At 38.1% G+C, this 17,742-nt stretch overlaps 1 protein-coding gene across 1 annotated transcript in view; it reads right to left on the minus strand.

Annotated features, from left to right (window-relative positions):
• Positions 1 to 17,742, minus strand: part of matn1 (matrilin 1) — a 30,523-nt gene that overhangs the window by 2,262 nt on the left and 10,519 nt on the right. The window contains exons 2-5 of the mRNA XM_028819485.2: positions 15,582 to 15,928; positions 7,849 to 8,071; positions 3,567 to 3,689; positions 2,122 to 2,523 (exon numbers count right to left, since the gene is read on the minus strand). Of these exons, the coding sequence (XP_028675318.2) occupies positions 2,122 to 2,523; positions 3,567 to 3,689; positions 7,849 to 8,071; positions 15,582 to 15,928 (1,095 nt within the window). The remainder of the gene's footprint in view (positions 1 to 2,121; positions 2,524 to 3,566; positions 3,690 to 7,848; positions 8,072 to 15,581; positions 15,929 to 17,742) is intronic.

Below are 17,742 nucleotides of genomic sequence, written 5' to 3' on the forward strand. Positions count from 1 at the left end.
TCATTTCAGCTGCTTGTGCCTCAATTGTAAACACAAAGGAAATGTAACCAATTGTATCTCAAATGTTGCAAGCTGCCTTGGATAAGTCAAAAAATAAGGTGGAAAAAATCATGCTTGAGATATTTTGGGATGCTAGAAAAATCTGTGCCATACCTTCCAAGCGACACTGCCTCTCTGAAGAGGTAACTGCAGAACAATGTGGCAAAGAATGTGATTTTGCAATTGTATGACACAATGTCACTTGAATTGCCAATGATGAGCATTTATTCAACACAAATAACCCTGCAAGTACAGTCCCAATCTGGACAAACAAATTATTCCTTTGCTCTGGATTTATCAACATTTATTATTCGTGTTTCACCAGTTCAGTACTCAGGTTTTCAGTCAAGTTAGGCCATAGGGTATTGGTCAAACTGTTTCATCAGATTTCAATCATCTAAACCAGTCCTGTTATTTCAAATATAATGTTAATCTGAGTGGGTTTTTAAGACTACTTCTGAATTCAAACAGATCTTACTGGATGTGGAAAGAAGCAAACAAGAGCAGAGTTCATCATGTGTTCAGTGTTGTGTCTGACATTTAAGTTGCACCTTTTGCCAATGTGTCCCTTGAGAACGGTTGCTGTAACTCCCCAAACATGGTTCCAGCTTGCCCTAAGAATGTTCCAAGCAGTTGGTCAACTAGCTCACTTTTTTGTCTCTGCTTTTTTCCCCTTCCATTTTAGTGGAGCTCCAAAGAACCTCTTATCCAGTTTAGAGAATAGCAACAACATGAAATGATCAACTATGCATACAATATAAATCAGCAAATAATGAGGAGTGATTCTGAATTTTGAAGTGGTGTCACTGGTCATTACAATTCTCATTGCAGAATGTTGTAACAGTCTACATATCACATCCTTTTAGTTAAATGTGCAACAGTATAAAAAACACTAATGTGAGAAATAGTCATTTTTGCTTCTTTATAAGGCCAGTGGGTGTGGTGACTAAACGTGGATGTTATGGAAAACTATTAAGAGCCTAAAGAAAGCGAAACAAATTGACAGGTAAAAATATTCACTGCAGATTGTTCTTTACAAATCTTTGTCAAGTAAGACCTCACTGTTCAAGCTGAAGCTGAATACTGGCATGGGTTCTGTCAAATACTACGGAGAAGTGCAGTTATATTTTAAAATATTCTTTAAATAACTATCCTGATTCTGTTACTTCAAGTAGATGGTGCTTTGTATACACAGGCTTTACAATTTCAGGAAGGAGAGTGTTGTTGCAGGATATTCTCCAAACAAAGAGTCAGCTATAAATTAGAAACGTTGTGTAACACAGAGGCAAACAAACTATGCTCAAAGTCTCTGGCCCTGAAAAGTACACACTACACTATGTTTCTGATAGAAAGCTAAAATTAAATGTTTACAAAAGTTGAGATGCTACGGAATGCCTAGTGCCTTAAAATATTCAGTTGTGAGTAAGCACAAATGTGGAGAGAATGAAGAGTCAGCACACACATTTTTGGAGTCTGAGAAAAACAATAACAGATACTTTAGCAATTGGCCAAGATTCAGCTTAATACTTATACAACGGGTGTTTTCTTAAAAGAGCTGGACATGCAGTCGTAAAATTAATGACTACAAAGAGGGGGATTTCTCATATATGACATTTTTCAAGCTATCATTTATTCTGTGCCTACTTGTGGCTAAAACATTGGGATTAAATCGAAAGGTTATTGATTCAAATTCCTTATCTAATCTGTGGTGTGCTTCTTTAGCTTGGTGCATGGTGATGCAATGGTTAGCACTTCAGCTTCCTTTCACATCTTTAAATTTCTTTCAGCTATCAGAAAAGTACTATCTACAGTATCTGAAACTCTGACTAGCCTGACCAACGTGAGTGTGCCATGCAATTAACTGGCACCTCATCCGGTGTTAGTTTTTGCCTTGAGTTTGATGCTACCAATACAGACTCTGCCTCTCTGCAATAGCAGAATGGAATAAAATATTTTAGACAATTGATGAGGGAACAGCTGATGTCTTTCTTGAAAAAAAAATAAATAAAAGAACAAAATAAACACACCAAAATGCTCTTTAAATGTATTTTTTAAAATGTATTAAGGTAAAATAAAGATTACCATGTTCTTTGGCTTTCTTTGCTGCATCTCCAATATAATCCTGGGAACGACCATCTGTAAAGACAATGCCTACTTTGGGCACACCAGGACGGGCTCCATGGCTGGGGTTGAAGCTGTTGCTGATTAGATACTGCAGAGCCTGGCCAGTCATAGTACCCTTCTCCATGTATGACATCTTTTTCACTGCATCTTTCAGATCTTTCTTGCTGCTGAAGCGTCCAAGTGGGAACTCCTGCCTCACAGAGCTGGAGTACTGCACCAGGCCCACCTGCGCTTTGTTGCGATCAACATCTAATTTATCCACAATCTGGTTGATAAACTTCTTGACCAGCTCAAAGTTTTCAGGACGCACACTCTTGGAACCATCAATCAAGAAAACCACATCAGTGGAACTAGTGCAGGCTACATGAAAAACAATTTGTACAGTCACTATGAATTATTTCTATAATAACATTAGCAACAACAAAGCATCATTTTATTAATTGGGAACTTTTCCCACCACCCCAATTATAGAATATTTAAAAACCTAAAATGAATCCAAAGATCATTTTACTGTAATCCTCATCATTATTCTTAACTTCAATTATCCTAATGAGGTCTGCAGTGACAACATGATGAACAGGGCTGTCTTGTCCAACCTTTTCTCTTATCCTTCTGCTAGTAACTTCAGAGGAATTCCAGACTTTCTCGAGTCAGTTGAGAGACACATAATCAATCCAGAGATTAAAGTTTGGTTTTACCTTTAAATATGAACTTATTTTTATTTGTGTTTTTTTGTTGTTGTTCCATAGCTTACCCCCTTTGCAATAAAAAAAAATTATCACAAACAAATCCATTTTGATATTTTTGCTCCATTTTTACTCATAATGATGAAATCCTTAGTGCTTTTTTTTTTAACGTTCACTTGTGGTAATTTTATTATTGCCCTGCCTGTGTAGTAAAACTATGGCAAAGCTGAATCCTGTTCACCAGTGCTATATAACAGCCAGTACTGGCAGTGTCGTGTGGTGGCTAAGGCTGTAGCAGCAAAACCATACAAAACCATACCATACCAGTGCTCACTTGATTTCCTACCTTGGTTGTAAAGTGTGATTCTGTGCAAATCACTTACTCAAACTGAGGGGAGAAACAAATCTGTAAACAAAGTGATATGTCCTGATTTGGTGAGGTGCCTTGTATAAAGGCATTTGACTAATATAATGATAGTTGTGGAGTGACCACACAGTGGCTCATAGCCGTGACATTGTAAGCCCCAATCACGGTCCTGTTGCGGTGCTTCCCAAAAAGAGTAAAATGAACATGATGACAAATCACAATATGCACAGATCGCCTCTGAAGCTCTTTTTCAATAGGTTTAATATTTGTCAAGAGGAAAATTAAATAGTGTTATTCTACACAGGTGTAAATAAAGATTACCTGTAACTCCCAAAATGCACCACACTTACCACTGCATGTTTTGCCATCTTCCTGGAGAGTGAAGCCATCATTGCAGGCACACTTGTAAGACCCTGGAGTACTGACACAGATCTGTTCACAGTCATGGTCCCCAGTGGCACACAGGTCTGAAACTATAAGCGCACCAACAGGTTAGATCAGTGTAGATGAAGGCTAGCAACACCTACCATAGCTCTAGAATCCTGAAACAGATTTAATTTGCTCTTGACTTCATCTCACATGGATCAAAAAAAGGACGGTGAGTCCCATTGGAAAAAAGGTGTTGGGTTTTTAATAATTCTGATGGATGAATCTGAGTTTAGTGAATGCCAGGAGAATGCTTCCTTCCGGACTGCATTGTGTCTATTGTAAAGTTTGGTGGAGGAGGAATAAGGGTCTGGGCTGAGCTCTTTGGTTCTGGTGAAGAACACTGCTAATGCCACAGCATACAAAGACATTTTAGACAACTGTGTGCATTCAACTTTATAACAACAGTTTGGCGAGTGCCCTTTTCTGTTGCATCATGACTGTGCACTTGTAGATATAAACCAAGCCCATGAAGACACGGAGGAGCTTGAGCAGCATGCACAGAGCTCTGATCACAGCTTTAATGAACATCCTTGGGATGAACTGGAATGGCAGTGTTGAGCCAGGTCTTCTTGTCTTACTGACCTTAAAAATGCTTTTTAGTTGAATGTGCACAAAGTCCCACAGTCACACTTACAAACTGTTGTGGAAAGAAGGGGGTTGGTGCCAGTGTTGTAGCCACAAGGTAGGAGAGACGGGTGCCGGTTTCTCTGGACTCCGAATTTATTGCCCATGGTTTTGGAATGGGATGTCCAACAAGCTCAAATAAATGTGATGGTCAGGTGTCCACAAACATTCAGCCTTACAGTGTATTTATCTTTGAAATATTTATACAATCTTTTAAAATATAATTAAATACGTAGTAATATTTTAAAATATATTCTAAACGTAAAAGTAAAAGAATTTATGAACCTCCTGGACTCTTTTGATTTGAGACAGCTCATTAATCAGCCTACACATAAAGCAGGTTATACGTTAGACTTAGTGATTACTAAAGGACTAAAAGTTGATATAAAGCAGGTCATTGATATTGGTCTATCAACCCATTTTCTTCTACTTTTTAATATAGAAATAATGATAGAAAACACTCATGAGAAGCATATTGTTAAAAAACGCTTCTTTGACTCATCAGCAGCCTTAAAACTTACAAACATTTTAAGCAATCAGTCCGTTTATAGTGCCAACTATATTAGTGAGAATAATGTAAATAATAAGGTGGAAAGATTTAATACTAAAGTGAGAGCTGCTGTTGACATAGTTGCACCTGTAAAGACAGTTAAAAAATCTTCTAGCATTGTTATACCATGGAAGACCCAAAGAGTGTCTGATTTAAAGAGAACATGCCATAGAGCTGAGCGTAAATGAAGGAAGACTAAACTAACTATCCATTATGAAATATTAAAAGTTAAAATAACAGAATACAATAACACAGTCCGTCTTGAGAGGCGCTGCTATTTCTCTAAGATTATAAATAACAATGCTAGTAATCCCAGAGTCTTATTCTCGATGATTGATCGTCTGCTAAACCCAGGTATCTCAAAGGAATGCCTCCTAAGTACTTCCAGTAAAACCTGTGAGGCTATTGCTGTATTTTTCAATCAAAAAATTAATGATATTAGAAATAACATAGTATATCTTCCCAACACTAAGGATCCTCCTAAACCCCAGTATTCCGTTATAAACAAATTAAACTCTTTCACTAGGATAGATTTACCTGATTTACATAAAATAATTTCTCAACTGAAACCCTCCACCTGCGTCCTTGACCCAATACCAACAAATTTTTTCAAAGAAGTATCGGACGTGCTAATTGATAATGTGCTTGACATATTAAATTCGTCATTAGATACGGGGGTCTTCCCAGACTGTCTTAAGACTGCTGTAGTTAAACCCCTACTTAAGAAAAATAATCTCGACCCCTCTGCTCTTGAAAATTTTAGACCCATCTCCAACCTGCCTTTCTTAAGTAAAATTCTAGAGAAGGCAGTCATTATGCAGTTACATGACCACCTCAATAAACATGCTATTCTTCTTTAAGTTTCAGTCAGGTTTTAGAACAAATCACAGCACAGAAACTGCACTCGTTAAAGTAGTAAATGACTTGCGGGTAAATGCAGATAGAGGCCATTTATCTGTTCTCATCCTCTTAGATCTGAGTGCCACATTTGACACCATTGATCATAATATTCTTAGAAATCGCCTTAGTCAATGGGTGGGCCTCTCTGGCAGTGTCTTAAATTGGTTTGAATCCTACCTGGCAGGGAGAAAATTCTTTGTTAGTTGTGGTGATTACAACTCAAAGACACATGATATTCTATATGGTGTTCCACAAGGCTCTATCCTGTGTCCGCTGCTCTCCTCAATCTACATGCTTCCATTAGGTCAGATTATCTCAGGGCACAATGTGAGCTACCACAGCTATGCTGATGACACACAGCTGTATTTATCAATAGCACCTGATGACCCCGATTCTCTTGATTCACTAAAACAATGTCTGACTTGTACTTCAGAATGGATGAATAGTAACTTTCTCAAGCTAAATAAAGAGAAAACTGAAATCTTAGTGATTGGAAAAAATGGATACAATGAGGCTATTAGAAATACACTGGATGCATTAGGATTAAAAGTCAAGACGGAGGTAAAAAGCTTAGGTGTAACTGTTGACTGTAATCTGAATTTTAAATCGCATATTAATCAGATCACTAAGACAGCATTTTTTCACTTAAGAAACATAGCAAAAGTTAGACCTCATATCATTGAAAGATGCAGAGAAATTAGTTCACGCATTTGTTTTCAGTCGGCTAGATTACTGTAACACAATCCTCTCAGGAATACCCAAAAAAGTCATAAATCGTTTGCAACTAGTGCAGAATGCAGCTGCTAGAATACTAACCAGGAAAAGAAAATCCGAGCACATTTCTCCAGTTTTGATGTCACTACACTGGTTACCTGTGTCATTCAGGATTGACTTTAAAATTCTGCTTATGGTTTATAAAGCCTTAAATAATCTCGCCCCATCTTATATATCGGAATGTCTGATATCTTATATTCCAAATCGTAACCTCAGATCCTCAAATGAGTGTCTCCTTAGAATTCCAAGAGCAAAACTTAAAAGAAGTGGTGAGGCGGCCTTCTGCTGTTATGCACCTAAAATCTGGAATAGCCTGCCAATAGGAATTCGCCAGGCTAATACAGCCGAGCACTTTAAAAAAACTGCTGAAAACACATTATTTTAACATGGCCTTCTAATAACTTCACTGTAATCTAATCCTGACACTCTGTATATCCAATTCATTATAATAACTTTTCATGGTGGCTCTAAAATCTGTACTAACCCCTACTCTCTCTTCTGTTTCCTTTTCCGGTGTCCTTTTGGTGGTGGTACATCTACTCAAAGCACCGTGATGTTCCAACAGTGATGGCTTAAAAGCCAGAAGTCTGCATGACCATCAGCATCAAGTCCTTCAGTGAGAACCCTAAAAACAAAGAGGACTATTTCATTTATGTTAGGTAGAATGCCCAGAGGGGACTGGGTGATCTCGTGGCCTGGAACCCCTACAGATTTTATTTTTTTCTCCAGCCGTCTGGAGTTTTTTTTTTTGTTTTTGCTGCCCCCCCTGGCCATCGGACCTTACTCTTTTCTATGTTAATTAATGTTGTCTTATTTTAATTTCTTATTTTGTCTTTTATTTTTCTTTTCTTCATTATATAAAGCACTTTGAGCTACTTTTTGTATGAAAATGCGCTATATAAATAAATGTTGTTGTATTTGCTGGGGTCGTCACTTTTGTCACCCATTTTAGAAACGTTCATCTTAAGCTCAGTTTCTTGTTTGATGGATAATGGCTAGCAATGACTGATATCGATGGCAATTTTTCTACAGGTGAAATCAAATATGGGCTACGTTTACCATGGAACACTGTCCTGGAAGCCAAGCCGTCGCTGACGCTCAAAGGTAAACTCATTTTCTGTTATCTACCGTTAACGGTAATAAGGAGCGGGTGAAGAGCAGCTCGACTGAACGGTCTGCCTGTTAATGCGCGCGGTCACAGCGACGCTCCCCACTTTATAGCGATTTGACCCGGGCGGGAAACGCGCTGCAGTGGGCGCGAAAGGCAAACCCCACCCCGAATAAGTCTGCAACACCAAACTGCAAAAATTACAACCCTTTAAAATAAAAATGAGCCGACTTTGTGTGATACCGACCACATAATGCCTCCTGGAACTTCTTGGTGAGCTTTTCAATGAAGCCGTAGCTCTCCACGTAGTCGACGTGCTCCTCCAGCGGCTCGCTCGCGATCTGCTTGAGCGTGTTCATGTCCACGCGCCCCACGCCGATGGCAAACAGCTCGATGCCGGCGTCCCGGGCGCGCGCCGAAACTTCCTTCACGTTGTCCTGCGGTCGGCCGTCGGTCACTATGATGGCAACCTGACCAGGTGATGGAGACAAAAGAGGAGCAGAAGACATCGAAGGGAACAGGTTAGAACGAGGCGTGTGTGAGCATCAGGCAAAAGAGCATTTGGGGCTGGGTGTCTAAAGTGGAACACATGAAATTTAAAATTAGGGTGTGAGGATATCTATCTATCTATCATATAGTGCCTTTCATTATCTATCTATCTATCTATCTATCTATCTATCTATCTATCTATCATGTTTAAATGTCTGCCCATCACAGTTACCTCTGTTATTGCACATTTTTGATAGTAATGACCCATTCATCCATTTACAGTCACTATCATTTGTACAGAGTACAGTGACATTTTTTACACTTCTGTCTTCCTCACCTGAAACAATTATCTTACCTCAAAATGTCTTAGAAACAATATAGCAAAAATTAGTTACTATTGAAAAACAGTGGTTAACATAACATATGTGTATAAATAAGCAAAAATGATAAAAAGAACCCAGTTAAGAATTGATAAGGCAGAATGGACATAAGTTAGGACAGAACAAAGAACCAGTGACCAATAAATGAGAAGATGATTTGAAATGAGAGAAAAAAAACACCATTAAAAATGTTTAAGTTGCGTATTTCCCACAGCTACTATAAAATACTTCTGTAAATGAAGCATATAAGGTATATGATATATAATACGAGGCGGCACGGTGACACACTTGCCTTGCAGTAGATGCTCCCTATGTGGAGTTTGCATGGTCTCCCTGTGTTCACCTGGGTTTCTTCCAGATGCTCCAGTTTCCTCCCACAGTCCAAAGACAGGCAGGTTAGGAGATGTTAAACTGGCCCCAGTGTGTGTGTGTGTGTGTGTGTTTACCCTGCGATGGGCTGGTGCCCTGTCCAGGTGTTGTTCCTACCCTGCGCCTGATAATTGCTGGGCTAGTCTCCAGCTGCCCCATGATCCTGCCTTGGATAAATGGGTTAAGGATAAGGATGGTTGGGTACATAAAACCAAATATAATTGAAGATGCCACTTTTGGAGACATTGGCAGCTGAACTCAGCATTATTGTGGACAGATAGAGTAAACAAAGGGCATTTTCAGATCAGTCAGTCAGTCATTTTCTAACCTGCTTAGCCCTGAACAGGATTGCAAGGGTCAGCCGGAGCCAATCCCAGCCAGCACATTATGCAAGGCAGGGAACAAACTCTGCACAGGGCGCCAGTCCATTGCAGGTCACATACACACATGCCAATCACACACTAGGACCAGTTTAACATCACCTAACCTGCCTGTTCTTGGACTGTGGGAGGAAACTGGAGACAGACATGGGGAGAACATGCAAACTCCACACAGGCAAATGTTGCATAATGGGTATATATCTAAGTGAACAAATAGGTGATTTTATACTTACATAATTTCATGATGAAATAAAGACATTGTGTGAAAAAGTAATAGTCCCCATACACATAATAACTGGCCAATTGGCATTGGAGTAAACAAGTATTTGAAGTTTTTGATTTGAGTATGCACTAATAATTTAAAGCCATTAAAAAAAGCTTTTGGAACTACATGAGCTGATTGGCAAGGGATTTGAAACAATCGTGAGAATTATTTTAAAATGGCACCGTCTTTCAGGTGAGACCTAAAACTGAGGTCATAATACTCTCTGGTCATGAAAGATCCCTGGGCATCCTTCATAAGGGTCTATCCCAATGTCCTGGCTAAATTGCCCACCATGGCTTAGAGATTCTGGCCCCCATGTAATCATCCCCAGTCCCCATTAGCTAACTACCTCTCTCATCCCTTTGCCACCTAACAGCTAATATGTGGTGAGCATACTGGTACAAAATGACTACTGTCACATTATCTAGGTTGATGCTGCATATTAGTGGTGGTTGAAGTGAGAAACGTGCTATAGAAGCGTAATGCCCAGGAGCCCTTGGAGTATAAGATCTAGCTATGGCGTAAATGTCTTTTGTTTTTACATTCAAGACATGCAGATATCCATCCATCCATCCATTTTCCAACCCGCTGAATCCAAACACAGGGTCACGAGGGTCTGCTGGAGCCAATCCCAGCTAACACAGGGCACAAGGCAGGAAACAATCCTGGGCAGGGTGCCAACCCACCGCAGATGCAGATATCACGTATTGATTAATCTTTTTCAATATAACATAACATTTAGCTTATATATTTTTCTTCTCCATTACCATACCAATTTAATCAAGTTCAGGGTCATTTGGGCTGAAGGCTACCCCCAGAAGCATCACATGAAAAGTGTAAAGTAGAAAATATTCACATGCACACTCCTAATGGCTTATATGGGGACAGTTTTTATTTACCAATTAACCTAGATGACTGGGATGTGTTGAGACAACAGAGCTATCCTCTTACTCCATTGTTCGACATTACTGTATCTTTTTTCAGAACAAACTATTTTGACTGCAGGATTGCTCTAGAGCAGCAGATGGCGGCAGTTCTCCACACATCATGAGTGCCTGAAAAGATAAATACTTACAGGCTCACAAATGTAAACATTCAAGGAAAATGTTCCGCTAACATGATACCTCTTCTTAGTGCCGGCACTACTGCAGAAGTGAACAGTATCTTTCTGCTGCTGAAAATGACATAACTGGTACAGCTATTCAGAACTTTCTTGTACTTTACGCTTCTTTTTTCACTTGCAGTTCTTTCTTGTTTCTTGCTCCTGCATTTCTAAATTTAAATCCACTTAGTTTTTCATGTAATTTAATTACACATAAGATGCCCATCTATCCATCCATCTAACAAACCTACTTACTGCACTACAAAGTTATAGGGAATAACAGAATAATCTTGAGATTAAGAGTAGCTCACAATGAATGGAACACCAGCCCACTGTAGGTCACATTCATGCACACATACTTAGCCAATTTAGTGTCACCTGTCAGTCTGACCTAACTGTGTTTGAAATGTGGGAGGAAGATCTGAGCACCTTAAGTAAAGCCCACACATACATAAGGAGATGTTCCTAATTCTCAGAGGTAATAGCCAAACCTGAGATAGCAGTGATAACCACCAAGCCTGCTCTAATTGAGTTACACTTACTGTATGACTATTTCATACTGTACCCATTATTAGCACTGGTATGTTAGCATTAGAATTATTGTAATGAATGTACACCGTCACAGTTGAAGAAAATCATTTGGTGTGATATTGGGAGAGCTCAGCCACCAATTTACAAAACCAGCAAAACTGACATATTAATATTTCCTTATATTTTATGTAAAATAGCTATGCTCATCTTGAAAAGACACTACATCAAGTAAAGATTTATTGACCAGGCAGTTTTACCAAGAAACATCCCTTAGTGCTCATCCGTGATCCCCTTTAAGTCCAGACATCCTGTAATCATTGCTTCTTTTACATTACACTCTGTCTGAGATTTGTTTTACTTTATATTCAGCCTTTTGCAGCTTAGTTTTTCTTTCTTCTTATTGTTACCATTTCCATTGTGTAATCCAGTTATATTTACATAGTTCCCATCCAGTCCATTTCTTGCTACCTTTTGTGCAATAAGGTTGTTCCCTTTGTGAAAGACTATGACATTGTTGAGTTTGAATGAGTGTTGACAACAAAAGACCATACAGCCCACACAGACTTTTCTAACTTAGCCTGGTTTTGACCCCATTCCTTTGTTTTTCTGCAGTCTTCAAGGGCAAGAGAAAATATTCAGCCCCTGACAAATATTCATTCCTATACTGTATATTATAAAAGACATGAAACTGCACAAAGCAGTCTTCAGTATATAAAACCTGTCAGACACTTGTATTACACAGAGACTTAGACATGAAATTTAAGGTTGAGATAGGTAGGGTACATACAGTATTGTATGTTGAGGAAGACATCCCTATAACACAATCTGCCCTGCCTCTACTATTTTAAAAAACTCTGACCACTACTTTTATGTTGCATTTGTGATTTTATATCTCATGCTATACAGTATATTGATCCATCCAATGAGTGGGGCAAAACCGCATACAGAAAGAGACCCATAAGTGACATAGCCCCTTCATAAAATAAAGAATGATGTATCATACAGTAACAACTGACACTTAAGTCAAGGTATTACTTGGTAGGTGGCATGAATTTGGATGTATAGGCCTGTGTAATAACTTGAGTTACAAAGTGACAACACAGTTAGTGGCAGCTTGGAGTGAATATCTTGAAGGAGATGACCCGATCATAGAGTCTGACATACAAACGAGACATGCTTTGCAGTATACAAGATTCCTCACTCCAGCTTCTACTTACACTGAAAGTTTGAACCTGAAAGGGAAGCTTTGAATAATTTTAATAAATTATACATTTTCTGGTGGAATTTTTGGCACATTGTATGTAGTATATTTTGAATGTTCCTCATCAAAATTGTTTCCTGTTTTCTGTTTTTCAGTGCAGAGCCCCTCAAAATCTAATATTGTGCTTAAGGTCTTGTTTCCCTCTTTAGTGCAAAAACGTCCTCTAGGTACATGTTGTTACCAATTTTATGCCATTAAGATCAAGGTGAATGTTTCTTGAGTTTGGCAGAGAATATATCACACCATACATCACTAGGTTTCTACTACAGAAGGTGCATGTTAGGTGAGATAAAGGTTAAAATCAAGAGCAATTGTGTCAGATTTTTTTTCCATTAATAGGATCTCATAATCAACAAGAATTAAGCAAAAACCACCAAACAGACTCCTTTACAATATAATTAAAACAAAACAAAAACCTTTAAGTGACTTAGTTCTAGTAAATGTACAAAGACCTAATGCAGGCTGCATGAAGAGTAAGCACAACAATTTGCACAAAATTGAATTTGCAGCATAACTTAGAGTTTTCCTTCAAAAAAAGCACCATTTGCTTCACTACCAGTGAAATTCATGCATTAGCACAGAACGAAAGTTTTTAATCCCCGTCTGGAAGTGCTTTCCTCAGTTAATTTCATTTGTATATGCCTGTCATTTAGTATTTAAATATAGCTCTTCAGTGGAAAAAAAAAGACCAGAATAATTTTCTGTCACGTTTTGTTGAGTCCTGATATATGTGTTCTGGTTGTTCTGGTAGTGTGATGCCCGCTGTGCCTGGCTGTTTTTATAATCTTCATAGATGAGTCATAAAGGTGCATCAGAGGCAGAAACAATACTCGGTACATGTCATCACAGTGCACACAGCATGCATATCTTCAGCCTTATCTGCAGGAATCAGGAAACAAGGAAGGGCAGCCTCTAGGAAATGTAAGGAGCAGGTTCCTGCAGACAAGACTCAGTAATGTGCACGATAGTGCATTTTGGTATGTCATCTTATGGCAAATAAACAGTATGTCATATTTTTTTAAAATGTATTTTGTTGCCTGTCTTATACAAGTGCAGACCACAGAAGTGTGAACAAGACTTTAGGGAGAAATATTCCTTGTTTTACACGCAACAAAAATGATGAAACACTTACTTATTAAGCAAACCTTACATTTTGTGATTGTGAAATCACTTTCAAATCAAATTTTACTGTGAATTTCATGAAACTGTATCCAAAAATAAACATAGTTGTTTAACTCATCTCTAGTTGTAGGTGTATTCACTTTTAACCATTCATATTCTAAATTACATCCAAGTGCACATGAAATTGTGTTGAAATTTACAGGTTAGAAAAGGGGTATAAAACCATTTCAAGGGTGCCATCAGCAATTTTATTGGGGTTTCAGTTATTTATGGCAGTAACTAGCCACTTCCTCTGTATTGCAGCTGTTTTGCAGTTCTAGCCAGCCCATCGTATGTTTTCTGAAGCAAGGCACCTAAAGGCATCTTGCAGAGTCTGATGAGTTTGGCATAGATGAGAGGAGTAGCTATTTCTAACCCTCACTATAGTGACCTGGTGACTCGTGTTCTGAATACATGCTGCTTTGTCCACCATCTGCAGATGCTTGTGTGTGAAAAGTTAAACTAAACCTAAGTGAGATTTTCTTTCAATACTGGTTGAAGTTGGTAGGCAGAGAAGTGTGGTATTTATCTTTGTGTGTGTTCAATTTAAAAAAAAAAAAAAAATTCTCAAGCAACATGTGCGTCCTACAGAATACTCTGCTATTAACAGGTTCATGTGTGACTTTATCTGTTTTGCAACATCGTGGTCAGAATAAAACACAATACACTAAAGAAGCCTCATTAGTGGACTGTAGTGTCAAAGCAGACCCTCCCTTCAATTACACTGTAGAGTTTTACTATAGATGGTAATACTTTATCACCCTTTACTGCTACAGGATAATATATCGTGAGGTGTACAATGGGTATTTGTACCTTACAAAATATTATCAATTAATTTGAAGTTATTCCTTATCTTAATAGTGGCAAACCTGTGGAATCTCATTTACCAAAAAACAAGTGGACAGTTCTAGCCCATACTGTACCTAAGTAAATCACTCATTTCATTTTACTATCTTTGAACTTCACACATTTTATTGTCAGTGTGTAGTTTTGCCAGTATCCACATTTGAGACTATCAATTTTTCATCTGAGTCCTCTTTAAACTTCACCATTTTATTTGATACAGCCCAGAGTGATTACCCTGTTTATTTTTAACTAGTTGTATGTGTCTTTGGGACAAAAAACAACTCAAAGACTCCCTAGCAGTTTTACTATATTGGTGAACTTGCAGAGATGTCAGCTAAATAGACCGGGACAGGTCGTATCTTGTCCAAGACGGACATGTAGTCGAGTTTAGCTGTGGCACAAACTGCGCGACTCAGTCTGGAACCTGTCTCTGGCAAATGTATGGTAGCTCACTGTGTGAATGTACAATGTGCATGTACCACAAAGCTGAGTTTGTCTGCTTGGGTTGATTGAGAAGTGCAGAAAAAATGTAAAAGTGCATGCATGCGCCATCTCACCAAGTGCAAGTCACACTTGTATAAGCTTCTACTTCTTCCGTAGAATTCACACCAACTCCCGTGCCTGTGGTTGAGTGTGAGCAGAGCAGACTGTTCCACACACACATACACACACACACACACACACGTGTCTTTCTTAGTGAGAAGTGAAGGTACATGCGAGCTCCAAAAAATTAAAAAGTGCATGCATGCGTCATCTAGTGGTTGTACTTGAGCATGAGCAGAACGGACTACACCACACACACACACACACACACACACACACACACACACACACACGTCTTTCGTTTATGTATGTCCTGTTCCTACTTTAATTCCAGTTCTGCTAGGAACGGTTTCAGCTCCCTTCAACTCTGTAATAGAAATAGCATACTCAAAAAATGGATATAGTAGATGGATATATAATTGCTACTTTTCAACAAAAAAATCATGTTGCATACATAAATTTAAATAATTTCCATATTATTATGACACATAAAAAATATTCATATGTATAGTATATTATTCTTTAAAAGTATTACATTTCCCTTGTTTCAAATGTTATTTTTAACTCTTTTATATTTTTTTTCACTAAATAACATTAATCCTGTTAAAACAGTACTGACCAGTCTATGCCAGTGAGTGAAATGAGTGTCATACCTTACTAACTCCTTGTGAACGAACACGGGCTCCCTCAGCCTCACTGAATGCTACATTCATTGCAAACTGGATGGAAAGCCCTGTCATGGTTCCTGTGGACAATGGCTCAATCTTTGCCACTGCTCGTAGAAGGGTGGCTTTGTTGCGGTAGGTCTTGAGGGACACCTCGTTTTTGACAGAACTGGCATAGTTCACCACTCCAACACGTGTGGCATTGGGACCAACATCCAAAGTCTCAATCACTTTTGACAAGAAGATCTTGACCTGCTCAAATTCAGATGGTCTTACACTGCGGGAGCTGTCAACGATGAAGATCAAGTCAGTGGGACGTGTCTGGCACAGGCCTGCTGTGTGAAAGAAGGGATAAGAAGAATAAGACACATTCTGAAAACTAAAGTAATCTTCACAGTGCCATAGTACTATTGACTTTCATATTACTATGATGTCTTTGACTCAGTTCAATATGATGAGGCCTTCACAGTACCGTAAGTTTCATGCCTCACTGTCCTTTTACTTCTCTCTGTACTTTACTGTGCCCAACTCATCATAATTGTACTGGGTGTTGCACTTTTCATTATACCACAATGTCTTTGCTGTTTACATTACTTCAGTGTCTATAATTTGTCTTAGTACCATAGTAATATTACTCTTCCCAAATTACATTGTACACTAAGACTTCAGTAAAACTTCCATATTCAGTATAAAATTATGTTGTGATTGATAAAATTTACTGATGTATTAGTTACAGGAAAAAAGGGTCGCACTTTGATCAGACAGTGATCTGGCCAAAAATATCACTTAGGTCCCATGGGCTGTGAGGCAGCAGTGTTACCCACGGTGCCATTGTAATGTTCCACTCAACAAATAGTTCATTGGTCAAATAAGTTCCTTCTTTGTAATAAAATATTTGCATGCAGTCCAGTCACACAACAATTACGAGTCCATCTTTATGAATACATAATCATTGGCAGATCCTAAATGAAAATGTGACTTGGTTTTTTGACCTGGTTTACTTTTATGTGGTGTTGATTGACTGGAGTGTTTTCAATTTTATTTTTGTCCTTGTTTGGTTGAATAAATGTTGCATGAATTGACTCCTGTATTTGAGTTGGTATATTGTAAAATTTCAATCTTTTTTTAATAATTTACTTTTAATTACTTAATGTGATATTTTTGTCAAATGTTTAAACAAATGTAAATAATGTTTGCAGTTGTCAGAATACATTGTGTTGAATTTACAGTACAAATTATCACGCCACTGTAGTGCACATTTTTGTATGTTATACTTCTGTCCTTGATTTTTAAGCTATATGCTCTCCTTTTTATTTATTATCACTTTTACTATATTGCTGCTTACAGAATTACTACTATCTTAGGCAACTGATTTTACCTAATGTATTTTCAGGTAAGGTAAATTGCCTTATGTCAGTCATATGATGCTTTAAGATCCATATTTTGCCACATTCAGCTTCTAAAGAAATTCTGTAAATGTTGTGTTTTGTATCAAAAATAAGGTTTTCTTTATCACCCACCTATCAATTTATTTTGTGAACTAACCCATGATCCTGTTCATAACCATCTGAATATTTGTTTTCACTGATTTTTCTTGACTGATGTTGCATATTTGTAGGTAGAATTACACTGTCTCAGAGTATCAGTAAGAATAGACCATAACAACTCTTATTTTTAAAGTTTTATATGGCTTAATACCAAAATTTTCCAAAGATGTTATCATTGAATTTACTTTATCTCAAGTCCTATTCTTACCAGATGTTGGCTGTGTTTTAAGGTCTCACGAAAGGAATAAGTGATTGGGTGGTCTCATACAGGGATTGTGTCCTTTAGAACATTCATGTTTTCATGTGTTGGACCCTTAAGACACCCCTCATTGTTAAGTCCAGTCTGAAAACACATCTTCTCAGTACAGACTATGTCCACCTTTGTTGATATTATAAAGTGCATATATCTTACAACCACGTTTTGCAATTCAGGGTCACAAAGGCCCAGAGTCAATTCTAGCATAATCAGATGCAAGGCAGGAATCATCCCAGAAATGGGTGCTAATTAATCACTGAACTGGATTAGGAAGGTTTGACAATATATACAGGTATATATATATATATATATATATGCATATCCTTGCCAGAAAATGTGCATGCTA

This window comes from Erpetoichthys calabaricus, chromosome 14 (genome assembly GCF_900747795.2).
Source record: "Erpetoichthys calabaricus chromosome 14, fErpCal1.3, whole genome shotgun sequence".
NCBI classification, from domain to species: Eukaryota; Metazoa; Chordata; class Cladistia; order Polypteriformes; family Polypteridae; genus Erpetoichthys; species Erpetoichthys calabaricus.